We start from the raw sequence: 27,891 nt of genomic DNA, 5'->3' as shown, positions 1-27,891 counted from the left end.
TTAAAGAAACTTTTGCATTGACGAAAGATTACTTTTGCATTGAAGTTCCCGGCCAGTTTGAGAGTGGACACTACGGATGACCACAAAATATCTACATGCTCACACAAAGGATGTCTTTTATAAAGTTGACGGATTGTGTAAGTCATGGTATATACTTTTATGCAGCCTCAGAGTTAACTGACTCGACCATCTGGGGAACCGGGATGCCGATTTTGTTTCTTTTTGTATTGGCTCTGCCTAGTGGCTGGAGTTTGTTTTGTTGAGTATTTTTACGGGACATTGGAATGATTATGTCATCCATTGAACTCATAACAGCCGGCTCACTGAACATATCTGAATGGTTTTATATCAGCTGGAATTTGTTTTGTGGAAGATCACACCTTTGAGACAGTTCTGTGAATGAATCTACACGTTCTTTGTGTTCATTCTTCCTATTGGCTGGGGTTTATTTTACAAAGTATTTTCTGTTATGTAATTTTGCCTCACAAATTTGGTGTCAAACGGCAAAGTTGTCGTGGGGACTCTCGTTGGCATACATGGACTGGTTGAGTTTAGAGGGATGGACACCGGTTGGCACTGTTGTGCACGGGTTTAATGTGCAAGTTTTTCTTTTTTCTGTTTGTTTGGTTCGGGGGGAAGTTTGGGGTTTGATTGTTACACTAATGTTGGAATGTGGTCTTTATAATTTTTTTCTGACACACAATCTATTTCTTCTAGTATGTCAAATGTCAAATGTTAATATGAGTGGATTATCTCTCTCCACGTGGAATGTGAATGGGCTGGGGCACCCTATAAAAAGAAGGAAGGTTATTTATTTTCTTAAGCGTAAGAAATATGATATAGTGTTTCTTCAAGAAACGCATCTTTCCTTGCAGGAAGCTGAAAAATTTGGGAAGATATGGGGTGGGCATGTTTTCTTTAGTGCTGGCTCGAGTAAGAGCAGGGGAGTCATTACATTGATAAGTAAACATCTACAATTCAAATGTCTCAAAAAGATTAAAGATAAATTAGGAAGAGTCATTATTGTTTTAGCAGAACTTCAGGGGCAAAGGTTGATATTGGCTAAAATTTATGCACCTAACGTTGATGACCAGGGCTTTTTTATAGATCTTGAAGGGATGTTGCAAGCCGCTGGCACCCTTCATGATATAATATTGGGAGGAGACTTTAATCTTTTGATGGACTCAGTCCTTGATAGTGAATATCAAGTGCATTGTTGCCGAAACCCGGGAGGGAGGAGGGATGCACTGTCGTGGAGTCCTCGCCGCTGCCATCCGCCAGGGGAGCAGCCGCCTGCCTGGGGACGGAGGGTTCGGAAAGGGCACAATTTAAGTTTTAAATGTTTAAATGTATAACATAATATCAACATGAAAATAGAACGTTACGGCTCTGACTATCTCCCAGTCATGATCACACACAGGCGATGTCCAGGTAAGCTCAAATCGTGAGATTCATCCGTCTGAAGAGCAGTGCCGAAACACAATTGACTCAAAGTGTACTTCCGCAAATTACTAGCAATTTTAAGTTTCAGCTACAGATGTCGCTAAAGAGCACAAAGTTACGCAGTGCAGCTTTAAAGGAGCGTACATCCAAATCCTGCTGAGAATTTTTCTTGCATACAGTCCATTTCCACTACCAACTTCTTATGAATGTGCTGTCTTTGTTTATATTGTGGTGACTGATATACAAACCCTACATGTTTATAATCAAAAGTTGTATATGCTAAGATTAGTTAATGCAATATGAACTAACATGAACAAAAAAATGACAATTATATCTTTATAAATAGGATAACCAAGATTAATAAATACTGTAATGATATATTGTTCATTGTTAGTTCATCATACCTAATGCATTTACAAATGTAAAAATAGAACCTTATTGTTAAGTGTTACCTATTCTTTTAAATGTATTATTTTCACTATAATTAAACCTATTTCTCCCCAAATTTTCATTGCTGTAAAGCAAAAAACTCATTTTCATTACTGTAATGTGGAAAAAATTAAACAAATGTATAAAAATACTGTATTACAGTAACAAAAAACTAATGAAGATCATCATGTAGAAAAAACAAAACAAATCATGTTAAGTGTAATGATGTTGTTTGCTGGCAATAATGATGATGAAGACAATGACATGAAGATGAAGAACCCAAGTGCAGTTTATTTACAAACGTGATAACAAGTAACCCTAACTACAAACGTGATGACTAAACCAAACAAACATAAACAAGATATGAATCAACAAAATACACATGACACATCCCCCCCCACTAAGGGGCGGTTCCCGACGGTCAACACATAAAACATGTAAAACATGACATAAATTCAAAGTTCTGTAGGGAGCTGGGGGGGGGGTCTTGAGGCGTGGGGCGTGGCATGGCGAGAAAGGGCGAGGGGCATGGGACCAGGGCAAAGTCCGTGGGAGGTGGAGCCATGAGATGCTCGAGGGGCGGATCCATGGAAGGCGGAGCCGTGAGAGGCTTGAGGGGCGGAGCCATGGAACTTGGTGCCCGGAGAGTAGCCGAAGACTCGAAGGGCCAGGGTGGAGCCGATAGCAGGGAGGACCAAGGGAGGCTGGAGGCTCAGAGGAGCAAGGCGGAGCTGGGGGATCAGAAGACTGAGGTGGAGCCGGTGGGACTGAGGACCAAGGTGGAGCCGTAGGGAAGGAGATCCCCAATGTCGAGGGACAGACAGGCCAAGGCGAAGTCCAGGGCTCGGAGGGTCCAGGTGGGTTCGGAGGGCCGAAAGTTCCCCTTGCCTGCTCAGGAGAACTAAGGGTGGGTATAAGGGTGGGAACCATCTCCAGGTCCAACTGCTCAGGTGTGGCTGTGACGTGGCATGGAGCAGGCTGAGGCATTGCTGTGACGTGGTATGGAGCAGGCTGAGGTGTTGCTGTGATGTGGCATGGAGCAGGCTGAGGAGTTGCTGTGACGTGGTATGGAGCAGGCTGAGGCATTGCTGTGACGTGGCATGGAGCAGGCTGAGGAGTTGCTGTGACGTGGTATGGAGTAAATGATGGCGCTAGCTCAGCGACCATGACGAGGAGCTCTGGCTTGGTGGCCATGTCGTGGAACTCTGGCTCGGCGGCGGCCATGTTGTGGAACTCTGGCTCGGCGGCGGCCATGTTGTGGAACTCTGGCTCGGCGTCCGCCTCCCCCACAGTGAACATGGAACCAATGATCTGTAGGGCGAGGTTGATATATTGAGCCAGGCTGAGGGAACTGCAACTGCCAGGCATCAAGGAGGAGATCGGCTCACTTAATCCCACCCGAAAAATGTCCTTGAGGGCGACCACATTAAAATCCACCTGGCTGGCCAGAGCGCAAAAGTACTCTACGTAATCCTCCAGCGGACGATTCCCCTGACGTAGCCATATAAGCCGAACTGCTGGGTTCATTATTCGGTCAAGTATTCTGTAACGATGTTGTTTGCTGGCAATGATGATGATGAAGACGATGACGTGAAGATGAAGAACACAAGTGCAGTTTATTTACAAACGAGATAACCAGTAACCCTAACTACAAACGTGATGACTAAACAAAACAAACATAAACAACTTGACTAGACTTGACTTGACTTAATATAAACATAACATTAAGTACATTACACAGTAATAAGAACTTGAGGGGAATGTGTTTTATTGTAATGAAAATTATGTCACAATGCAAAAAAATAATAATGGTCTTAAAAATAGCCTTTATTTTCTTTATACAATTAAACCCTTATGTATTTTTTTTTTAATTTTCATTTAGATTTTGGGGTGAAATGAAACCTGTTTTCGTGAGATTCATCCATTGGGTATCCAACATGATCACACAAGAAATTGACTTACTGCTTCCTAATGTTCATGTAGGCTACTCTGAAATCAATCCCATTCTGCTGAATTATTGACAAGCGACATCCCACATCAGACACAAGTTTTGATCCTACGGAAACCAGGATGTAATCGTGTTTACATAAACAATGGTGAGCACGATTCAAAGGTTGCATTTTCACTTTAAAATTTTATTTTTACTTCGCTGACGATTAAGATTAGAGTTGGGGTTTGGGTTAGGGTGTAGAGGTAATAAGGAATGCATTCATATTGACTGTTTTTGTTGTTTACAACAAAAATTACAAAATTGCTTTTGGCTCCACCCTGGTGACATTCCATCCCAACAACAATTCCAGCTTTGGTCACTAGGGGGCAATTCAGTAAGCACAGACCCATTTCAGCAGCAGAACTTTTGTGTGATCAATTTGTTCATTCAATGCAACTCACCTGCAGTTGTGTATTGTGTGTCTGCAGCGTTGTGTTGTTTTCCTGCAAGGATGCTGTCTGCTGTTGTAATGCAACAATTTGTGCCTGCAACCCATCTGACTGCATCTGTAAGCTCTGCAGCTGTGTGTGCAATGCTTGCTTCTCTGCTTGTAATGTTGCATTCTAGACAAAAGAAGCCAAAGGTGAGTAGTTATGAAGATCTAAGCATTGAACTTCATCTCAATGCAACTGTATTTGGTGTTGAAGATCAGTGGATGCTTCTGAGACTCACATTTCTCTCCACCTCAATGAGTCGATCTTTGACCTTGAGCAATGCCCACGTTGCCTCCTGGCTCTCCCTCTGCCATGTGCTTGGAGCCTGTGGCGGACAACTCTGCCCCTCATTTTCCTCCTCCACCCTCTGGAGCAAAGCCTTATAGCTCTGTTTGACCTGCAACAGTACATTAGTTAAAATCATCTCACATTCATCATGTTATAAATGACAAATATGTATCAGAAAAGACATCCACTATCAAAAGTATTTTCGACATGGATGGGATATGAATGGACCATTGGATAAATTATTAAACATATTGTAAACTACCTTGCTTAAAAAGGACTTGAGTTTGACTCACGGTCTTGAGATCCTGCCGTAGTTGCTGGTTTATATTGGACGACACCTGCAGACGGGCCTCCAGGGCTGCCATTCTTTCTTTTTTAATCTTCAGAGAATTCACGAGAGAAGACTCCAGCTCGGACTCCAACTGCTTACAAGGGCTGAGAAAGGAAGAGAAAGTGATGAAGACAATGAGAGAGACAGGAAAAAAAACCTGTCTAAGGGGCTGTTCAGACCAAACGTGTTCTACTCGCATTAAAAAAGCTAGCGAAACTAATTTAAGAGAACATTTGCTCTCCATTTAATCTCACTGCCTTTTAGGAGAATAAAGAGATCTCATTTCAATGAATGAATGTTACATTTATATAGCGCTTTTCTGACACTACACTCAAAGGGTTTTACATATTGAACAGGGGGTTCTCCTCAACCACCATCAGTGTGCAGCAGAAAGGAGATAGTAGAGTGATAAAGCCAATTCATGGATGGGATTATTAGGAGACCATGACTGAGAAGGGCCAATGGGGATAATTTGGCCAGGACACCGGGGTTACTGCACTACTCTTTACGAGAAGTGCTCTGGGATTTTTACTGACCACTGAGAGTCAGGACCTCAGTTTAATGTCTCTTTGTGTGTGTGTGTGTGTGTGTGAGAGAGAGAGTTTTAATTTCCTATGGCATTGTCTTTGAATATTTGCAAACCTCTGGTCTACAGGGTCCTGGCCTCCCATTCGTGTCTCCTGCTTTAAACTCAACCTCTCCAGTTCATAAGTCAGTTTCTCAAGATCAGTCTCCTTCTGCTGAATTTTCAACCTCTGATCCAGCAGTTCCTACAGCAGAGAAGATGCCCTTTAAGTATGCCTTTGTGTTATCCACTTAAAATTGAGGAAAAATAACAGAACAGCACCAAAACTTAAGATTCAAATAAGCCTTCATTACAGTTTTGACCTCTCTTAATGTAGTCAACAACTTCTTGTCAACTCCAGCCTTTTCAAGCAGCTCCTGGTTTTCCTTTTCCAGCTCTCTGTTCTTGGTACAAGCCTCACTGAGAATAGAAGCCTTTTTTACTAGGGTACGGTTTTGCTCCTCTAGAACCACAAACTTCAGAGTGCTACTTTCCAATGATGCTTTCTGGATCTTCACTTGTTGCCGCAGTCTCCTAATCTCCTTCTCCAGAAAATTCCTATCTTGTTCTACATGTCCGTTCTCCACTAGACCTTGGTTTTCTATCTCAAGTTGTTCTTGGTGTTGGTTGGAGACTGACTTGAAACTATGTTGAAGACTCTGGTTTTCCATCTCCAGTTCATAGAGCTCTACTTCAAGACATTCAAGCTTGAAGTTTCCGTTTTCTAAGAATGCATGCAGATGTTGATTTTTTTGGGTCTGTGTGGTCATTGTATTGTTGTGCCCAGAAAATGCTGAAGAAAATATGGGAGTCGTACAACCTTCTAGCTCTATTCCCCCATTTTCCACAGAATATTCAGATTTGGCATCCTTTGGCAGATTTGCTTCCTTCTCCTTTCCAGAAAAGCATTCGGTCACTTGAACACTTCCATTGTTCGGCTCCTGCCTGTTGATATCATTTTCCAGTGTTCCCTGCGCAGGGCAACATTCACTGTTATAAGAATAAAAGCCATCTGATGGGCTTCTGGTTCCTCCTAGTTCTTTCAGGGCTTTCAGCAGCCTCTGGTTCTCTTTCTCCAGTTTCAGCAACCTGCTACATGTCCTCTCTGTTACCTCCTGGCCCAAAGACTTCAGCTCTGAAACCAAAAACATGCTTTAAGTTTATTCTTATTTATTATTTGCTATATGCTCAGTGGAATAGTAATGAAATGCAGTTTTCTGAAAAAAATTAATTTGAGTACATTTCATTCAATTTTACTTGAATAATTAATGAGCTTGCATGGTTTCAAGGTTTGCAAGTTTATTTATACCATTTTTATTGTTGATTTTCTTGTTTCGTTTGGTCAGTATTACCAGTTCATGATCAAAAATATAATATCTGTTAACTGTTACTGTTAAGTGTTGAGGTCTGCATGCACAAGTCCATGTTGTGATCCAATTGCCAGTAATGCAAGGTGATGTTGTCTTATAGACTACATAGCATGCATTAAAGGGATAGTTCATCCAAAAATGAAAATTCAGTTATTGTTTACTTACCCCTGTGTCATTACAACGCGATATAACTTTCTTTCTTTTTCTTAACACAAAGGGAGAAATTGTGAAAAAAATGTGTGCTCAGTCATACACTGACAGTTTATGGTGACCACCTATGGTTATGGTTAACACTCTCTTAAACTACATAGAAAATTAATTAACCACTAACAAAAGCCTTCATCAGCCAAAATCAAAGGAGTATTTGTACTTATGAGTATTTCCTCAGTTAATTCGGGATGACTTCAAGGACTTTAACACTAAAATTTATAATTAATATAAAATCATTCTGTTTAATCATTGACCCACAACAGGTACTTAGTTTACTCATTTTAACCACTAATCATTCTAAACACAAATAACTAATATTGGCATTATATTCATTCATTTTTTGTTATATCATAATTTCATGTACAGCTGCTTTGAAACAACGCCTGTTGTGAAAAGCGCTGTACAAATACATTTGACTTGACACCTCTTGTAGCTTCAAAAGTATACAAAAGTATAATTCAGAAGTCTAATAAATTATTCCATGTGACACATGGTTGTAATGAAAGCATATAATGAGGTTTGGTGAGAAACAAACTGAAATTAAGTGTTTTATTTAGTGAAACTGTTGATCAACCGTTGCTCCGCTGTGCGCGTACTGTACATGAGACCGCATGAGACTAGTAGTTCATGCAGCCTGCTGGTGAAATGGCCCGTTCAAGTGAAAATGCATTTTGTTAATCTAAAACCAGGTCTGCCACCGCGATACTAAATAGAACACAGCTGCAAACAAACCAGAGAACTGAACTTACATATCATGTCTGAAGAGTTTGTAGTCAAAGAATAGATGCATTTCTATGCCCAGCCTTATTTTCTTTTTAGCTGGAGTACTCAATCAAACTGAGAGAGATAGGCTGCATCAGAAAACGTAATCAGTTAATGGCTTAACTGACAGTGTTTATGAATAAATGGAACTCTTTAGGAAACTGGTCTCAGGACAGTTTGACAAGCACCTTACCTACCTCCTTATACAGCTTCAAGTCCGAAGTCAGCATTTTCCAATTTTCGGACGCAGCCATAGACAGAGGAGGCTGAAGGCAGCCACAGTCACACCATGTCCTAACCTGATGGCAAACGATGCATGATAAAAGGTATCTTATCTATGTTAATCAGAGTTTTTGTCCTAACTAGCCGTGACGAGCAACAGTACATTCTGTTGTTCGCTTGGTTTCTATTTTCGGCATCGCGCCATCCACTGTGAGCTGGCACTGGTCAAAAAACCTTCTCATAGCAGTATATTGAAGCCAGCACCTCATGAGCCAGTTAAAAACTACTTGATTTTGGCAGAGAATGTCACACTTACTGAATGTTTCGCTGAAGTTTCGCTCTCTTCAGATGGAGGTTCAGATTCAGAATGAAGAAGATGACAGACATTCCTGCCTACCTTTTCACTCTGTTTGATTGAAATACTTTTAATACTGAATTAAAAATAAATAAATAAGGCTGAGCATAGAAATTCATTTATTCTTGGACTACAAACTCTTCAGACAAGTTCGGTTCTCTGGTTTTTGTGCAGCTCTGTTCTGTTCTTTAGTATCGCTGTGGCAGACCTGTTTTTAGATAAACAAAACGTGTTTTCGCTTGAACGGGCCATTTTGCCAGGGGGCTGCAGGAACTACTGATCACGTGTAGTCTCGTGTATACGCGCACAGGGGAGCAACGGTCGGTCAACAGTTTCACTAAATAATACATTTGATTTCAGTTTGTTTCTCACCAAACCTCATCGTATGCTTTCATAACAATCATGAGTCTCATTGAATAATTTATTAGACTTCTGAATTATACTTTTGCATCCTTTTGAAGCTTGAAGAGGTGGTCACCATTAACTGCCATTGTAAAACATCACTGAGCACAATTTTTTTCACAATTTCTCCGTTTGTGTTAAGAAAAAGGAAGAAAGTCATATTGGGTTAAAACAACACGGGTGAGTAAACAAAGACTGAATTTTCATTTTTGGATGAACTATCCCTTTAAGCTCTCCTGTGGAAAGCTTCCTAATCATGTGGCACATTATTTAACATGTTATTAATGACATTTCAAAACGTGTTGTTTATTTAAGTTTATAAATAAATGTAAGTTTATTTAAATACCATGTACATCAGCTTTGTAAGTAAAAGTTACTGAAATGTAGAAGTTAAATTTACTCTCAAATTTCAATCAATATTCTCATGAAATTAAGTAGATTTTACTTAATTATATACCATTAAAATTTACTTAGACTTAAAATTTAATTTAAAAAATTTACTTCAAAACTGTGCAAAAACTTGCGGAATAGAAATTAAGCTAATTTTACTCATAATTGTTTTCAGTGTTGTTTCATGGGTTTGAGCCCACAACCATTTGTTTACCAGCCCAGACCTTAAACCACTAGACTACACCACCACTAAACACACACATACACATGCTCATTGTTTACAATATGTAAAGCCAGAGTTCCACGACATGGCCGCCGCCGAGCCAGAGTTCCACGTCATGGCCGCCAAGCCAGAGTTTCACGTCATGGCCACCAAACCAGAGTTCCTAGTCATGGTCGCTGAGCTAGCGCCATCTTTTGCCCTGAATCATTAGCCTGCTCCATGCCACATCACAGCAATGCCTCAGCCTGCTCCATGCCATGTCACAGCAACACCTCAGCCTGCTCCATGCCACGTCACAGCAACACCTCAGCCTGCTCCATGCCACGTCACAGCAACGCCTCAGCCTGCTCCATGCCATGTCACAGCCACACCTGAGCAGTTGGACCTGGAGATGGTTCCCACCCTTATACCCACCCTTAGTTCTCCTGAGCAGGCAAGGGGAACTTTCGGCCCTCCGACCCCGCCTGGACCCTCCGAGCTCTGGACTTCGCCTTGGCCTGTCGGACCCTCGACATTGTCTCAGCTCTGCGTTCCCTTGGCTCCACTGCGGTCCTTCAGCCTGTCGGCTTTGCTGGGGTCCCTCGTATCTCCGGCTCCTCCTTGGTCTGTCGGTCACCTGGCTCCACCTTGGCTCTCCGATCCTCTGGCTGCGCTTCATCCCTCCGATCTGTCAGCTCCACCGGGGTCCTCCTTCCCTACGGCTCCACCTCAGTCTTCCGATCCCCCAGCTCCGCCTTGCTCCTCCGAGCCTCCAGCACCGCCTTGGTCCTCCCTGCTATTGGCTCCACCCTGGCCCTTCGAGTCTTCGGCTACTCTCCTGGCACTAAGTTCCATGGCTCCACCCCTTGAGCCTCTCACGGCTCCGCCTTCCATAGCTCAACCCCTCAAGCCTCTCATGAAAATAAGAAAATACCAACATAGACACAAAGATGACTCTATTTTTACAAACTTGATACATGTGTTTAAAACTAGATTTGTTTTTAAAAGATTTCTAATTTTTATCACCACGGACAACCTTATTTGTCAATGACCCATATATTAAAGAGCCCATATTATGCTCATTTACAGGTTCATAATTTTATTTTGGGGGTCTACTAGAATAGGTTTACATGCTTTAATGTTCAAAAAACATTATTTTGCTCATACTGTACATTGCTGCAGCACCTCTTTTCACCCTCTGTCTGAAACACTCTGTTTTTGCTCTTGTCTCTTTAAAGCTCCCCTTTCCGAAAAGCCCAGTCTGCTCTGATTAGTCAGCTGGCCCAGTCTGTTGTGACTGGTCAACCGCTGTGTCGGAAATGTAACGGCCCTTACCATAACCGATGTAGCCCATAGGTGGGCATTATGCAAATGTGTTACATAGTGACATAGCTAAGTCACGGAAGTAATGGCTGGACTGCAAACCAGGTGTTTCAAGCAGTTCAGAAGCAGTGTTTTCTGTGGGAGAGAGCAACTCCCACTGGTGTGGACTTTGTGCTTTGTAACTTTGCAGACCTTTAACATGCACAAACAGCTATATTACACACTAAAGGAAAGGTAAAATCCCAAAAAGCATAATAGGGCCTCTTTAAATACATGTATGTACCTGTTCCTGAAGTATGATGTGGGTTCTTGGCGAGTTGTTCCAGCTCCCAGCCCAGATGTTTTGACTCCTCCATACTTCTTTTCTGCGAAAGCTCCAGTGCAATGTTTCTTTCAAGTAGCTCCTCTATGCGTGTCCTGTCCACAGCTCTCTCCTAAAAAACATTACCCAGTTCAGTAAAGCTTATAATTACAGAAAAAAGCATGGCTTGGAACGGCGAGAAGATGTTGATGGTAAATAGGAATATTGTGGCACATTACAAGATTGTTTTGATGGCATCATTCCCTCTTTCCCACCTCTTCCATGCCATGGAGTTTTGCTTCTAGAAGTAGGCTGTGTTTCTCGAGCTGGTGCAGTTTGTCAGATCGTGCTTTGACATTCTGTAGCTGTTCCTCCAACATGGCTTTACTTTCCATTAACACCTGATTATCCTCTTTTAGCTCCTATCAATGCCAAAAAAGAAAACCACAAGTCAAATTATAAGCAAGTTAAGATGAGATTTCTCGTTTACATAAATACACAAAAAACATTCTTAAATGCTCACCTCCAGTTTGACCTTGTAAAAGTTCATGTTGTGAAGTTTATCTTGGTAGCTAGTGACTTCCCTCTCCAGTTTGTCTGCTCTGATGGCACGTTCTGTCATGGCATCCAGCTCATCACGGTACATTCTTGCAGCTCGCGCATCTGTTAGCAGCTGCACGTTCTATCACGTACACCCAAAAAGACAGCAAAGGAGTATGACATTTTCTACTAACATTAAAATAATGATCTTACAAACTGTAAAAAAAAACAACAAAAAAACAACAACAACAACAACAACAACAACAAAACAACAAAGGACCAAGTGTTGGAATTTTACAGTAAAAGTTTCCAATGCTGTTATATGAATGATCAGAACTCCTGTAATGCAGCTTATCAAACACAGCAAAAAAAAAAAAAAAATAATCATTTTCAAAAAAAGTGTTAACAACATTTCTTACCAGAAGTGTTACACATATTACATGTTACTATTATAAATTACTATAGTAATAACAATAACAACATGCAAGTATAAACAGCTCTACAAAATAATTACACAGCAAATACATGTGACAAATGCATGTACAGATTAGTATTAATAAGTAGTTACCTACTGTATGTATATACATGAACACTATCATAAAGTGTGACCAAAATATCTAAACATCCTTAAAACAAAATACATTTCAGAGAAATGTAACATTTGTAGGGATTTATGCTTAAATAATTTCTTTTAAAAAAGACTGCCAACAGAGAAATTTGAATGTGTTTTCCCTTTGAATAATTGTTTTTTGAATATTTTTTCTTTTTATAAGCATATTGTGGTGAGCAGGGTGGAGCCGTGCGGCGTCTGGGCAGAACGAGGCTGGGAAGATAAGTGGCGAATGACTTCCACCTGCGCGTCACACCTGCCTCACGTTCCAACAAGGGGAGGCGGGAGTATTTAAGGAGAAGAGACTGTGGCAGACGGGAGAGAGATGTACGAAGATTGTCCGCATGTTTGAATGATTTGATGCAGCTGGCTGAAAAGCAGTACGTGTTTTTGTTTCTTTATACACTGAAAAGTGTTATTAAATGTCTATGTGTTTGTCAAGCCTGTCCCAGCTTCCTCCTTTCCCATTTTTATTTGCTACACTGGTGCCAAATCCCGAGTTGGAGGAAGGACGCGCCGTCAAGGAGTCCTTGGCGCTGACTGAGGATCGCGATGCTGAGGGAGTGCTCGATCCGGTGGCGCCGGAGCACTGCATCAACCGGCAACCGGAAGGGATGGCTGAGGGGTCCAGTGCCATCACCTGGCATCGCAGACAGAAGCACGACAGCGAGATGAGGGCCAGTTGATGGCGTGTCCGGGGCCAGCAAGCCCGTCTCTCTCTCCCCTCTCTGCTTTCTCTCTCCCTTATGTTATATTACAGTGCATCCGGAAAGTATTCACAGCGCTTCACTTTTTCCACATTTTGTTATGTTACAGCCTTATTCCAAAATGGATTAAATTCATTATTTTCCTCAAAATTCTACAAACAATACCCCATAATGACAATGTGAAAGAAGATGGTTTGAAATCTTTGCAAATTTATTAAAAATAAAAAACGAAAAAAAATTACATGTACATAAGTATTCACAGCCTTTGCCATGACACTCAAAATTGAGCTCAGGTGCATCCTGTTTCCACTGATCATCCTTGAGATGTTTCTACAACTTGATTGGAGTCCACCTGTGGTAAATTCAGTTGATTGGACATGATTTGGAAAGGCACACACTTGTCTATATAAGGTCCCACAGTTAACAGTGCATGTCAGAGAACAAACCAAGCCATGAAGTCCAAGGAATTGTCTGTAGACCTCCGAGACAGGATTGTATCGAGGCACAGATCTGGGAAGGGAACAGAAACATTTCTGCAGCATTGAAGGTCCCAATGAGCACAGTGGCCTCCATCATCCATAAATGGAAGAAGTTTGGAACCACCAGGACTCTTCCAAGAGCTGGCTGCCCGGCCAAATTGAGCGATCGGGGGAGAAGGGCCTTAGTCAGGGAGGTGACCAAGAACCCGATGGTCACTCTGACAGAGCTCCAGCGTTTCTCTGTGGAGAGAGGAGAACCTTCCAGAAGAACAACCATCTCTGCAGCACTCCACCAATCAGGCCTGTATGGTAGAGTGGCCAGACGGAAGCCACTCCTCAGTAAAAGGCACATGACAGCCCGCCTGGAGTTTGCCAAAAGGCACCTGAAGGACTCTCAGACCAGGAGAAACAAAATTCTCTGGTCTCTTTGGCCTGGATGGCAAGCGTCATTTCTGGAGGAAACCAAGCACCGCTCATCACCTGGCCAATACCATCCCTACAGTGAAGCATGGTGGTGGCAGCATCATGCTGTGGGGATGATTTTCAGCAGCAGGAACTGGGAGACTAGTCAGGATCGAGGGAAAGATGAATGCAGCAATGTACAGAGACATCCTTGATGAAAACCTGCTCCAGAGTGCTCTGGACCTCAGACTGGGGCGAAGGTTTATCTTCCAACAGGACAACGACCCTAAGCACACAGCCAAGATAACAAAGGAGTGGCTACGGGACAACTCTGTGAATGTCCTTGAGTGGCCCAGCCAGAGCCCAGACTTGAACCCGATTGAACATCTCTGGAGAGATCTGAAAATGGCTGTGCACCGACGCTCCCCATCCAACCTGATGGAGCTTGAGAGGTCCTGCAAAGAAGAATGGGAGAAACTGCCCAAAAATAGGTGTGCCAAGCTTGTAGCATCATACTCAAAAAGACTTGAGGCTGTAATTGGTGCCAAAGGTGCTTCAACAAAGTATTGAGCAAAGGGTGTGAATACTTATGTACATGTGATTTTTTTTTTTTTCGTTTTTTATTTTTAATAAATATGCAAAGATTTCAAACAAACTTCTTTCACGTTGTCATTATGGGGTATTGCTTGTAGAATTTTGAGGAAAATAATGAATTTAATCCATTTTGGAATAAGGCTGTAACATAACACAATGTGGAAAAAGTGAAGCGCTGTGAATACTTTCTGGATGCACTGTATGTTAATTTTTAGCTATTTTTTTTACCAGAAAACAAGACCAAAAAAATTTGCAGTGACTGGAACTGTTTTGCAATAAAATATGACTGTCCATGTTTACATTTCAGCAGCTATTTAGTATTCAGCAACTTGGCCCATGAACGATAGTGTGAACTAAGCTGGTATACAGGATAGACAATCATAACAAAGGTCATTTACATTTGTACATTTTAAAGGTAAAGTAGCAAAATCAACCTGTTTAATACTAAGGATGAGAGAGAGGTGGAAAATGGCCATGTAAAACTAAATTGCAACACAATTATTGGGGCCAGAAACCTTGACTAACAATCCTTGTGGATGTCACAGAAAATGTATAATACTTCAAAGTATCAAGTTCATAGTTGGAGCCTGAGATCAGACACAGTCATGCAAAATATTACTGTATTTTCTGTACCTCTTGCTGGTGCCTTTTAAGCTCTGCCTCCATATTGTCCAAATCCTGTCTACAGTCCAATAGTTGTTCACTCTTCTCTTCTCTGTTGTGACACAGGCAACAGAAGGTTGAACCAATTCACACAAGTTCTGTCCAGATGATTAATATACACTGTGATATATGTGATCATAGATCTTAATAAGAGAAGCACTGATAATAAGCTTATTCACATTTTTACTTTGTAACTGACAGTGCTGTGTTGCTTTGTTAAGACATTTATTAAGGCAATATTGTTATATTGTATTTGTGGCATAATGCTGATTACCACAAAAAGTTATTTCAACTTGTTCCTCCTTTTCTTTAAAAAAATCAATAATCTGGGTTACAGTGAGGCATTTACAATGGAAGTGAATGGGGCCAGTCAGTAAATATAAAATACTGACTGTTTTAAGTGTACCCACAAGATGTAAACAATATGCGTGTTAACATAATGTTAGCATGATAAAATCGCTTACTAACAATTTCTGTGAAGATAAATTAAATTTTAGAACTAACAGCACTGAAGCATCTGCCTCATGACACAAATTTTGAATACTCCCCCCATCGGGCTAGGTGCAATTTGAATGTCTCCTGAAGCTTTGCTCTTAAACCACATAGAAGGTTGTTTCCCGATCAGTTAAACAACTCTCCTTGGGTTGAGCAGATTTTTACTGCTCTTGTGACAAAAATCTTTTTGTGTACTACCCCATAAGGCTAGATGCACTAAGAAGTCACTTTTGGAATGTTAACCCCTTCCTGACCTGCATGAAAGAGTGCTCTCTCTCGACAAACACCTCTTGTTATGCAGTTGATCCAACTTCAAGTTGGCTGTGGGATTTAACTGGTGAGTCTTATCAGACTGGTGTTCATCACAGTATGAAAGCTCAGCATATTGCTCTGTAAAAGTGATGCCTCACTTCCTGCAATAGCACTTGGAAGTGGGTTTTTCCCCCCATCCACACTGAAAGTATAAGCTATTGCGGCATACTACACCCCTGCCAGCAGCATTTCAATTAGCAAGCATGATCTTGTTACAAAATTTTAACATGGTGCAAGACGGCTCAGACCTTCTTGCCCTGTTACAGTCCCAGTGTGGGACCTGTCCTTAGTTCTGAAGGCACTTTACGGCTCTCCATTTGAGCCACTGGAAAAAGTCGAATTGCATGCTCTCTCGTTAAAGACCGCATTACTACTGGCCCTCGCTTTGGTGAAGCATTTAAAGAATAAAATAAGCTACATTCCTAAGGTTTTATCCACTATCTTCAGAGCGCAGGTTATAACCTTACAGGCTTTCTATCCCCCTCCTTAGTCAGTCGGAAGAAGAACGTTTATTGCACACACTCTGCGAGTGTTGCACATTTAAATTGAGTGTACACGCCAGCTTATGCTGTCAAGTCAGCTCTTTCTATGCTTTGGAGGCTGGTTCAAAGGCAGGGTAGTCTCTAAACAGAGGCTGTCTCACTGGGTCATAGATGCTATTAAATTAGCATACACAAATGCATTGTGATACGAATTTTGTATACTCCCCATAGCGGTTAGTTACAACTTAAATGTTAAGGCTTCGCTCTTAAAACACATAGAATTCTGTTTCCCGATCGGTAAAACACCTCTCCCTGGTTTATTGAGCACAATAGCAGCCTTTACTGCTCTTTTGACAAAAACACTTTTGTATACTCCCCCAAGCAGCCAGTTACAACTGGAAATGTCTGTAAAAGGAATAGTCCACCCAAAAATGAAAATTCTCTCATCATTTACTCACCCTTATGCCATCCCAGATGTGTATGACTTTCTGTAATCTGCTGAAATGAAATGACATTTTTTAGAAGAATTTCTCAGCTCTTTTGGTCCGTACAATGCAAGTGGAGTGCCAAAATTTTGAAGCTCTGAAAATCACATAAGTCACCATAAAAGTTTTCCATAACTCCAGTGGTTAAATCAATGTCTTCAGAAGCGATATGATAGGTGAGGGTAAGAAACAGATCAATATTTAAGTCCTTTTTTTACTATAAATTCACCTCCCTGCTCAGTCAGTCTCCACTTTCACTTTCAAATTTTTCTGCTTGTGTTTTTGGTGAATCACATTATTCATGCATATCACCCCATATATTCCATCCTATTAAACTCAAAAAGTCCATGTATGCCTACAAGAGCCCCCGCGACAACTTTGCCGTTGGATTTCTCAAGTCCGGTGTTTCTATACAAATTTTGTGAGACAGAATTACATAACAGAAGAAAATCTATAAAAAAAACTCCAGCCAATAGGCAGAATAAACACAAAGAACGTGTAGATTAATCCGCATAACTGTCCTGAAGGTGTGTTCCTCCTAAAAACAAACTCCATACTCTAGCGGAACCAGCACACACACAACAGACAGTCAAATGAATGTTCAGTGAGCCGGCTGTTACATGAGTGCAGCAGATAACCTAATCATTTCAATGTCCTGCAAAAAATACTCCAAAAAACAAACTCCAGCCAATAGGAGGCATGAGCACAAAGAACGTGCAGATTCATCCACAAACTGTCCCAAAGGAGTGTTACTACACAAAACCAACTCCAGCCGCTAGGTGGAACCAACACAAAAAGAAACAAAAAAGGTGCCCAGTTTCCTCGGACGGTCAAGTGAATGTTCAGTGAGTTAGGCCCGCTCGGCTGCAAAGCGAGTCCCACACAATGACTTACTCATTCCATTGACTTTATAAAGGACAATGCTTTTTGGGGACAAGTAAATACTTTGCGGCCATCCTTAGCATCTATTCTCAACCTGGCCGTGAACTTCAGTGCAAAAGCGACCCTTCGTCGATGCAAGAGTTTCTTGAAGGAATGTTATTCCACAAAACAAACTCCAGCCGCTAGGCGGAACAACACAAAAAGAAACAAAACAGGCACCCAGCTTCCTCAGACGGTCAAGTGAAAGTTCAGTGATTCAGGCCCACTCGGCTGCAACATGAGAATCACACAATGTCTTACTCATTCCACTGACTTTATTAAGGACAATGCTAGTTGAGGACAAGTAAATACTTTGCGGCCATCCTTAGCATCTATTCTTAATTTGGCCTGGAACATCAGTGCAAAAGTGATCTTCCGTTGACGTAAAAGTTTCTTGCATTCTTTGAATCGATCACGTTTCTCTCTTGTCGAATTCACAAAATATGGGAACAAGAAAATGTTGTGGTTCTTCTAATAAAGCCTTCCTTTACTCCTTGCCTTGAGTAACACAAGATCTTTATTGGATGATCTCAGGTATTTTTGAGCAGAATTGATCAAGGCCTGTTCTCCCTCAGTGGATCTCTGAGCCGGAACTCTATGAGCTCACTCGATTTTCAGCTTATGAATTGTTATGTCGAGCAGACTCGGAAAGAGCCCATCCAGTAATTCCACCATATTCTGACCCTCTGCTCGCTCAGGAATTCTAACAATTCAGATTTTGTTTCACCGCTTACGTTTCTCAAGATCTTCCAACTTTTCCCAAACACTTTCCAAGTCCATCTTGGTCGCTAGCAGATTAGCAGCTAATTCCCTCTCCGATGACTCCAGATAATCGATCCGTTTCTCGACATCAGCCACTCTTATAACCAACTCAGTGAATTTCGTCTCCATGGCAGTGATTGATCGACATATTACAGCAAGATCCTCCAAGTCAGCAACAACCTTTGTCAGCATTACCAACAAGTTTGACAGTTGACGCTGAATCTCTCCCACCGCACTGTCCAAATTGAGTCCCTTGCTCGAGGCCTCTGGAGGGGCATCAGCTTGAGCACGTAAGTGTCTTTTAATGTCTCCAGAGCCTGAGGATTTTGAATTCTTTGACATATTGTCTTCCTAGAACAGTTAAGAATCAGGGTGTATCGAATCTAACTGGTTTATGACATAAAAAGTATTAAAACCAGCAAAGTGCGCAGAGCTCACAGTTCACACGGCCGAACCTCGCATGGCGTCACGTGACTCCCCGTACATTTTATTTTCAAATTTTGCATTTTATCCTGTAATCATATTTTAGCTTGTGTACAAATGTACAAATTTCACATTCTATCAATTTATATGATGTCATGAAATTGCTTTTGTAATACTGATAAAAGCTGTTGTCACTGTTTAAAAATTCATACACATTTTTAACAAAATATTCACAAGGTTGGAACCTAATAATGTAAACAGATTTAATAATTATATTATATAAAAAAAATAATTTATGTGCTACTATATCAAAACTACTATGCAAAAAAAAAATCTACTTGTATACTGTAGATGTGGCACAAGCCTATATGGTTGAATGAGCGCAGCGCACATTAACAACGAGAGAGAAGTTGCACGGTTGTTTTTCCCTCATCCCCATTCAATTATATTTTTGATAACCAACTGACTGTAAATAACAGAAAGGATATTAAAAGAGACATGAAATGAAAATTGGGTGTCTGGATCTCGACTTTGTAACAAAATACATAGAACGAAGAAAAAGGAAACTTTTACTTGTATAATGTGTATTGTCTTGCTTGTACAAAAATATTTATTGTACACATTCATAAATTCAAATCTACAAACTCTCGAGCTTTGCAACACTTTTACCTTCTAACAGATGTCCAAAAGGCATGTTACTGGTCTCTAACCATGCTGTAAAATGGAGAATGTTGTGAAAACAGTCCATGGAAAAGTTTAACCGAAGTCAGAGTTGACGTTGTTAAATGCAATGTCAATGACATTTCACTGCTTAACTAAAGCAATGGTGAAAGGACAGCATGATCCACAACATCTCCGGACCAACTGCAGCCAGATAAGGTCAATTTCCTTCAGAGTTCACGCTCACGAGACTTTTACATGCTGTAAAAGATGAGACTGAATCCAACTTCTTATTCACCAACTTCTTATTCAGTAAAAGGATCTTGGCACTTAAATTATTCTTCCCCACAACACAACTCAATCTCTGGCAAGTAAAATCTGAATATTTACTCACCAGTGGCTAATAAAAGACATATTTTAGTTACATAGAATGAAATGTGGTCGCATATGCAAATGATTTACTCGCAATGTAGAGGGCTGTAACACTGTAAACCCTGTGATCCCAGTTATTTAGTAGCCTGCCACAAAAACAATGATTTAAACAACTTTACAGCTCAAATAATACACAAGTTTTAGCAGAAGAATTAATGTAGGTAATGTAAGTGCTTTTGTCAAATTCTAAGCTTCACATTTCAGCCTTTAAATCCTCCAAAAATTGGCCCCATTCCCTTCCATTGAAAGTCGCTCACTGTAACCTCGTTTTTCCTTTTTTTTAAAGGAAATGCAGAACAAGTCAAAATTAATTTTTGTGGTAATCAACATTATGCCCAACTTGTATTGAACCCAGAATATTCCTTTAACCATAGCTGTGTCCTAAATGATGCATTATACACTATGCACTTACAATATACACTATGCACTCAGCCATGTAGTGTATGAATTTTCAAAGTATCATCCCAAATGGAACACTTAACTTTTTTTCTACATGGAAGTACTCGCTCTTTAACAGCTAACGTAAGTGACGTTTCAAACGCATGCGATGTGTTGCCACTAGCTTTAGTGCATTAGCCAACCTCAGTTCAACAGCTGTACCTCCAAAAACATACATATTCACACAGCGTGGGGTGATGGTAAAGCATTCAACATACAGTGCATCCGGAAAGTATTCACAGCGCTTCACTTTTTCCACATTTTGTTATGTTACAGCCTTATTCCAAAATGGATTAAATTCATTATTTTCCTCAATTCTACAAACAATACCCCATAATGACAACGTGAAAGAAGTTTGAAATCTTTGCAAATTTATTTTAAAAAAAACCAAACGAAAAAAATAAAAAAAATAAAAAAATCACATATACGCAAGTATTCACAGCCTTTGCTCAATACTTTGTTGAAGCACCTTTGGCACCAATTACAGCCTCAAATCTTTTTGAGTATGATGCTACAAGCTTGGCACACCTATTTTTGGGCAGTTTCTCCCATTCTTCTTTGCAGGACCTCTCAAGCTCCATCAGGTTGGATGGGGAGCGTCGGTGCACAGCCATTTTCAGATCTCTCCAGAGATGTTCAATTGGGTTCAAGTCTGGGCTCTGGCTGGGCCACTCAAGGACATTCACAGAGTTGTCCCGTAGCCACTCCTTTGTTATCTTGGCTGTGTGCTTAGGGTCGTTGTCCTGTTGGGAGATGAACCTTCGCCCCAGTCTGAGGTCCAGAGCACTCTGGAGCAGGTTTTCATCAAGGATGTCTCTGTACATTGCTGCATTCATCTTTCCCTCGATCCTGACTAGTCTCCCAGTTCCTGCCGCTGAAAAACATCCCCACAGCATGATGCTGCCACCACCATGCTTCACTGTAAGGATGGTATTGGCCGGGTGATGAGCGGTGCTTGGTTTCCTCCAGACATGACGCTTGCCATTCAGGCCAAAGAGACCAGAGAATTTTGTTTCTCACGGTCTGAGAGTCCTTCAGGTGCCTTTTGGCAAACACCAGGCGGGCTGTCATGTGCCTTTTACTGAGGAGTGGCTTCCGTCTGGCCACTCTACCATACAGGCCTGATTGGTGGAGTGCTGCAGAGATGGTTGGTCTTCTGGAAGGTTCTCCTCTCTCCACAGAGAAACGCTGGAGCTCTGTCAGAGTGACCATCGGGTTCTTGGTCACCTCCCTGACTAAGGCCCTTCTCCCCCGATGGCTCAGTTTGACCGGGCGGCCAGCTCTAGGAAGCGTCCTGGTGGTTCCAAACTTCTTCCATTTACGGATGATGGAGGCCAATGTGCTCATTGGGACCTTCAATGCTGCAGAAATGTTTCTGTACCCTTCCCCAGATCTGTGCCTCTATACAATCCTGTCTCGGAGGTCTACAGACAATTTCTTGGACTTCATGGCTTGGTTTGTGCTCTGACATGCACTGTTAACTGTGGGACCTTATATAGACAGGTGTGTGCCTTTCCAAATCATGTCCAATCAACTGAATTTACCACAGGTGGACTCCAATCCAGTTGTAGAAACATCTCAAGGATGATCAGTGGAAACAGGATGCACCTGAGCACAATTTTGAGTGTTTCAAACAAACTTCTTTCACATTGTCATTATGGGGTATTGTTTGTAGAATTTTTAGGAAAATAATGAATTTAATCCATTTTGGAATAAGGATGTAACATAACAAAATGTGGAAAAAGTGAAGCGCTGTGAATACTTTGCAGATGCACTGTACATTTATAAAGTGCTGTCTTCAATGAAGTTTCGCTAGTTGCTGCATTCTCCATTATTTACAATTGTTTTGGAAGACCAGCAATGCAGCCAGGTAACCCCGCCTCTTCCGCTAGGTAAGACAATCTGCGAGCGCTGAGTGCGTGAAGTGTCCAACATTCCACACTCTGTTTTGACGGTTGAAGAAATGCATGTCCTCATAGTACACTTCTTTTTGTTCTATTTTCAGTGTTAACACAGCCTACTACTCGCACCACTTACACAAAAAAGTGTAAGTGTACGGTTTGGGACGCACCTCATCTCTCAGCGGACCTTTATTTACCATCAAATAAGTTTTCGAAATGATAAAAGGTAATATATAAGGATTAAATTGTTAAAATTTAGGATTAGTGGCTATGATTGTAGGGTACAACGGGGCTAAAGGCTCCATGGGGTAAAAGGCTCCATTGATTATATTTTCTCCCAAAACACTAAATATCATCAAAATCTACCACAGTACTTTCCCAAACACCTGTTTGTCACTATACACTGAAAATATTCCTGATCCATGAGATCTTTGCGTGTAATGTCTAAAGGTTGATTTTGAGGCGATTTGATCTAATTTTTAATATTTTTTTTAACATGTTGCAAATTTATGTTGCTAATGAATATCCTGGAAATTATCACATTTATTTTGAGACAAAATAACTTATAACTATATAACTTATTTATCATTTTCAGTTTTGATTATGGTCATTAAATGAAAAAAAAATTATCAATAACTGTTCAATAAGTGAAATGATAAAAATTGGGGTAAAATGCCCCCTGTTGCAGGGGCTAAAGGCCCCTATAAAACACATTGTTTTCTTAAAGTGGGGGTAATAGGTTTGTTATTGTTACATTTTCCAAGTGGGCTTACACTGATCTCTATTACTCTAGTCATAATAGAGATTAGTTTGTTTATAGAATACTAGAGATGTAATACAATAGCAAATGTGTTTGAAATTAACAGGAAATGGTCGACTTTTTCTGAAGTAGTTATTTTGAGTATGCATTGTGACGAGGAGGAGGGCATGGCCGGGCCATGAGGGTGTGTCCGTCAGCTTGTTTTCTTTCCTTGGTTGCTGTATTTTCTATTTTGTCAGCTTTTAGGAATTCCCTAGCATATACAGTACTGTGCAAAAGTTTTAGGCACTTGTGAAAAATGTTGCATAGTGAGGATGCCTTCAAAAATTATTACATAAATAGTTTTAATTTATCACTTAATGTCATACAAAGTCCAGTAAACATAAAACATAAACATAAAAAAAGCTAAATCAATATTCAGTGTGACCACCTTTGCCTTTAAAACAGCACCAATTCTCCTAGGTACACCTGGACAGTTTTTCTTGGTTGTTGGCAGATAGGATGTTCCAAGCTTCTTGGAGAATTCGCCACAGTTCTTCTATCTATTTAGACTGTCTCAACTGCTTCTGTCTTTTTATGTAATCTCAGACTGACACGATGTTCAATGGGGGGTATCTGTGGGGGCCATGACATCTGTTGCAGGGCTCCCTGTTCTTCCATTCTAATCTTTTCTATTTGCAAAAGTAATGTTTGGGAAGTCTAACATTTATATGTCCTATTGACACACTAAAGCTGAAGATATAAATAGCCATCTTAAGATAAATGTTTTTGTGAAACATCTTATGTGCCTAAGACTTTTGCACAGTACTGTAGATGGCCTCAAAGCTAACAAACGACTGCTCAAAAAAGATCCTAAGAGCCTGGTTTGCTGGTCTTAGGTGGTTTATGCTGGTCTAAAAGGATTTAGAGACCTGAAATAAAAGCCACAAAAGTCCAATTTTGATATCATGTGGTTCTATCAGACACTGAAAAAAATAAATAAATCTCACACCTATGAAGAAACGTACAGGCAGACAGGCTGTCACCCTGGGTTTGTTTAAGTTCAGCTGGTAATTCATCATGTCTGAGCACGTCTAGTTCAGTTTGTGTGTGTGTGTGTGTGTGTGCGTATGCTCACAGCTCCTGTCTGAGGTGTTTGATGTTGGCTTTAGCATCGCTCAGCTCTAGTGCCAGATGCTGCTGGGAAAAAGGGAGCTGATTGCTGGAGGACTCTGTGAGGGAGGGGTCATCAATGAACACTGCAGAATGCACCGTCTCTTTCCCCTGCATCAGCTCCACGATGGTCTGCCAACAGAGACAGAATGAGCCATTGGGGTCAGGGGGAGAATGAATTACTAAAATGCTCTGACATCACCCAGAAGGCATTAAGAATGGGTAAAATAATTAAGATAAGGTAAAAATAATGAGTGTAGCAATATTATTCTAATTCTTTTGTTATAATGTGCTCATACAAGTAACATAATAAATACTAGGGTTTGCAAGACAGCAAAGGAGTAAACTGAAAATTTCATGAAACTTTTGAAGACACCTCAAATTGCTGGTCTCTCTGGTCTACTAGAATTTTGAGGTTGATTATCATACTTCTGCAGATATTTTCCCATTCATCTGGACACAGACCCTCTGTCTCCAACCAGTGCAGATCAAACACACTGTCCTGACAGTGAGTCACCTAGAGTAAAGCATTTACACAAAACAATGACTTTTTCTTGGCATTTTGTGGGCTCTAAAAACAAAACAGCTCTTGGTAAAAAATGGTGCATTAATACATAATGGAAATGACATGCAATCTAATCAGAAAAAAGCTTCATATTTGGTATCTTATGATATTAACCCCTTAAACTCTGGTGCATTTTGGACTGACGATTGCAATTTTTTCACACTCAAATTTTACCATTCACAAATACTGTGGACAAATTGCAAAAAAAAAAAAAATAAATAATAATAATAATGGTCTAAAACCCCCAAAATATAAATGACTCCAATTATTCATAAATAACATTGTATTTGTTTACAATCTTTTTTTTTTTTTTTTTTTTTTTTGTCCTAACTTTGTAAGCATGTTATTCTGGTTCTGTTCACTCTATATCCCTGCAAAATGTCTTGCTTCATTCCACAAGATGGAAGCACATACTAGGAAAAATAATTTTTCCTCTATCACCTTCCATCACAGTATGCAGATCCGAAATGTAGGTGGCACTCTAACGCATCTCAGCCCTCACACATGTGCACGTTCATAGACATTCAGTCTTATTTTCAGTTCATGCACCACCCCCATTGTTTCATTGAATATCTCGGCCACTGAGTGGACTAGAAGCTCAATCTAGGTGTTATTAGAAAGCTAAAATTCTCCCCTTTCAAAAGTCAATAGTCGCTAACATATTTTTCTGATGATTTGTTTAACATGCTTTTCCTGCTGGACTGCATATTTTGTTCTGGACATCCAAGATATAACATTGGATTGTTCACCCAAGAAAGCTCACAGAAAAGCAAAAGGTAAAAGGTAAGATTAGATATAAAGTTTGTGTCTACTTGGGGCTTACAGTAGCAGTGATTGGCCCATAAAAGAGACGTTTGTATTTGATGTCTTACAGAAACCATATTTCACTTTGTGATTCTTTTGAAAATCTTTAGAACTGTGGTATAAGAGCAATAAAATAAACTGTATAGTCGCATTCCCGAGAATGAGAATTTTAATTTGATATATGACTTGTCTATTTAAGTGCTATGTGAAAGACTTTTATATTAATAATAATATTTCTACCACATTACCTCTAGGTATACTAAATTGTTCTTGGACAGATATTTTATCAATATTTTTTCCATGGAACAATCAAAAACACTTTAAACTGCAGTGCAGTCCATTGAAGAGACTGTAAGTCTATCCCTCACAGCCTTGTTGTCATTCCCATTAAAAATGGGATGTAAAATGCAAGATGCCGTTAGCGTGAATAAGGTCTAAAGCGCCCCCCTGTGGACCTGCTGGTGGTTTAGTGTGCCTGTAGGACTTTACTGTGCCTGTAGGTGGAACTGTTTTCTTTCAGGCAGAGATGATGTGTAATTAATTAGTTCTTCCTTAGAAGTCCTATTGAACATAATGACTGCATAATCAGCTATATTGTGTCATATTTGACAAGCAAAATAACCAACCATTGCAACAGACCAAAATGGGATAAGATGTATTATTTAGCAAATCCTTTCTTCTGGTCTTCTGGTACTAATGGGCCAATTTATTCAGATACCTCTTGAATATGAGCTGCGATTGCTGCTTGTGTGTCAAAGTCAAGGCTTTGTATCTTGTTGATGTATTCCTCTTTTCTTTCACACTGCAAAACAGTATCAGGGTTACTGAATTAGTTTGTGTAAAGAGATAATTGAACCAAAATGGCAAGTGCTCTGTTTCAAATTTTCCACTTAGTGTTGTGAAAATGTGAAATATTGTGAAATACGGTGTAACATTACCTGCACAGCACATCCAAGCAACAGTAACAGCAACTTACTAATTTCTTCTAGACCTTCCTCTAGAAACAAAGGAGGTTTCTCGTCAATTAAGCTTGCAATTAAGCATATTAAGCAATAAGTGCTTTTTAATGAAATGCAACTACATGACATTTCTTACATCAAACACATGGCAAATCTGCTCATCCTGAATACAGTTATTTGGTGCACTCTAAGATAACTTAAATTATGTACTTGTGATGTTTTTTGAGTACGGAAATACAGTTTAAAAATGTTTTCCAGAGAAAGCAGGTTTAATGTGTGAGTGCGTGTGTGTGTGTGTGTGTGTGTGTGTGTGTGTGTGTGTGTATATATATATATATATATATATATATATATATATATAAATTGTTAAAAAAATGACAACTAGCAATGTCAAGAAAATTATCACCTACTGTATCTATGAGAAAATTATTTATTGCATTCTCTTTTTTGTTTGTTTCTCTTTTTTGTTGTTTAAAAAAACATTATATTGTAATGAAATGTATAGGTAATCTAATAAATAAATAAATTAAGCTTAAAAATGTAAATAAGTAAATTGTATTTTTCTGTTTATTTTTTTATTTTTATTATAATGGCACATATACAGTAATTTAATGTATTCTAATATATAAATAAATAAATCCTAAAACATAAATATAAATAAATAACATGTTTTATTGATGTTGAAAATAATCTACTAAAGTGACTTGTAAAGTGACATGTCTTCTAATCTAATAAATAAATGAATTAATAAATAAAGCTTAAATTATTATATATAAATATTATTGTTTGTTGTGGTTAAAAAAGATTCTATTATAATTTCTTATCATTTCATGTATTGTAATAAATGAATGAATAAATCAATCATAAAAATAAATATAAGCAAATAAATTATACCTTTTGTTGAAAATAGATTGTATTACAATGGCATGTATAATTTCATTAATAAAAAAAAGCTTATAAAATATATAAATGAAAAATTAATTAGTCTGAAAAATATCAAATTCCAAAAGATTGCAAATAAATCAAAACATTGTAATTTCTCTTTGAGTTCCTGATTCATATTGCTCATGTGTGTGTCATTAGTTTCAACCCTATGGATTCTGCACTTTCTCAGAATCTGTTTTTCCAAGAGCTGACGTACCACAGACTGGATTCCTGCCCAGCAGCAGCACATTAGCAGGAGGCATCATGATCAGCTGATGAAGGGTCTCCTAAAATAGTAAAAAAGAAAAAAAAAAAAAAAATAGAAAACAACAGAGATGTGAGATACACAGAATATTACCCTAAAAACAGTAGCTCTCAGTTTTTTATTAAAGAGCAACATTTCT

At 39.8% G+C, this 27,891-nt stretch overlaps 1 protein-coding gene across 1 annotated transcript in view; it reads right to left on the bottom strand.

Annotated features, from left to right (window-relative positions):
• Positions 1 to 27,891, bottom strand: part of LOC127448696 (girdin-like) — a 60,236-nt gene that overhangs the window by 17,635 nt on the left and 14,710 nt on the right. Inside the window, exons 4-18 of the mRNA XM_051711423.1 lie at positions 27,705 to 27,774; positions 26,543 to 26,601; positions 26,323 to 26,406; positions 24,612 to 24,752; positions 24,201 to 24,367; positions 14,983 to 15,064; positions 11,541 to 11,699; positions 11,293 to 11,439; positions 11,000 to 11,150; positions 6,472 to 6,615; positions 5,804 to 6,363; positions 5,558 to 5,685; positions 4,878 to 5,019; positions 4,535 to 4,693; positions 4,264 to 4,425 (exon numbers count right to left, since the gene is read on the bottom strand). Coding sequence (XP_051567383.1) covers positions 4,264 to 4,425; positions 4,535 to 4,693; positions 4,878 to 5,019; positions 5,558 to 5,685; positions 5,804 to 6,363; positions 6,472 to 6,615; positions 11,000 to 11,150; positions 11,293 to 11,439; positions 11,541 to 11,699; positions 14,983 to 15,064; positions 24,201 to 24,367; positions 24,612 to 24,752; positions 26,323 to 26,406; positions 26,543 to 26,601; positions 27,705 to 27,774 — 2,355 coding nt within the window. The remainder of the gene's footprint in view (positions 1 to 4,263; positions 4,426 to 4,534; positions 4,694 to 4,877; positions 5,020 to 5,557; positions 5,686 to 5,803; positions 6,364 to 6,471; positions 6,616 to 10,999; positions 11,151 to 11,292; positions 11,440 to 11,540; positions 11,700 to 14,982; positions 15,065 to 24,200; positions 24,368 to 24,611; positions 24,753 to 26,322; positions 26,407 to 26,542; positions 26,602 to 27,704; positions 27,775 to 27,891) is intronic.

The sequence above is a fragment of the Myxocyprinus asiaticus genome, chromosome 12, assembly GCF_019703515.2.
Source record: "Myxocyprinus asiaticus isolate MX2 ecotype Aquarium Trade chromosome 12, UBuf_Myxa_2, whole genome shotgun sequence".
NCBI classification, from domain to species: Eukaryota; Metazoa; Chordata; class Actinopteri; order Cypriniformes; family Catostomidae; genus Myxocyprinus; species Myxocyprinus asiaticus.
The sequence above is the reverse complement of the archived record's forward strand: the minus strand, read 5'-3'. Positions and strand labels throughout refer to the sequence as shown.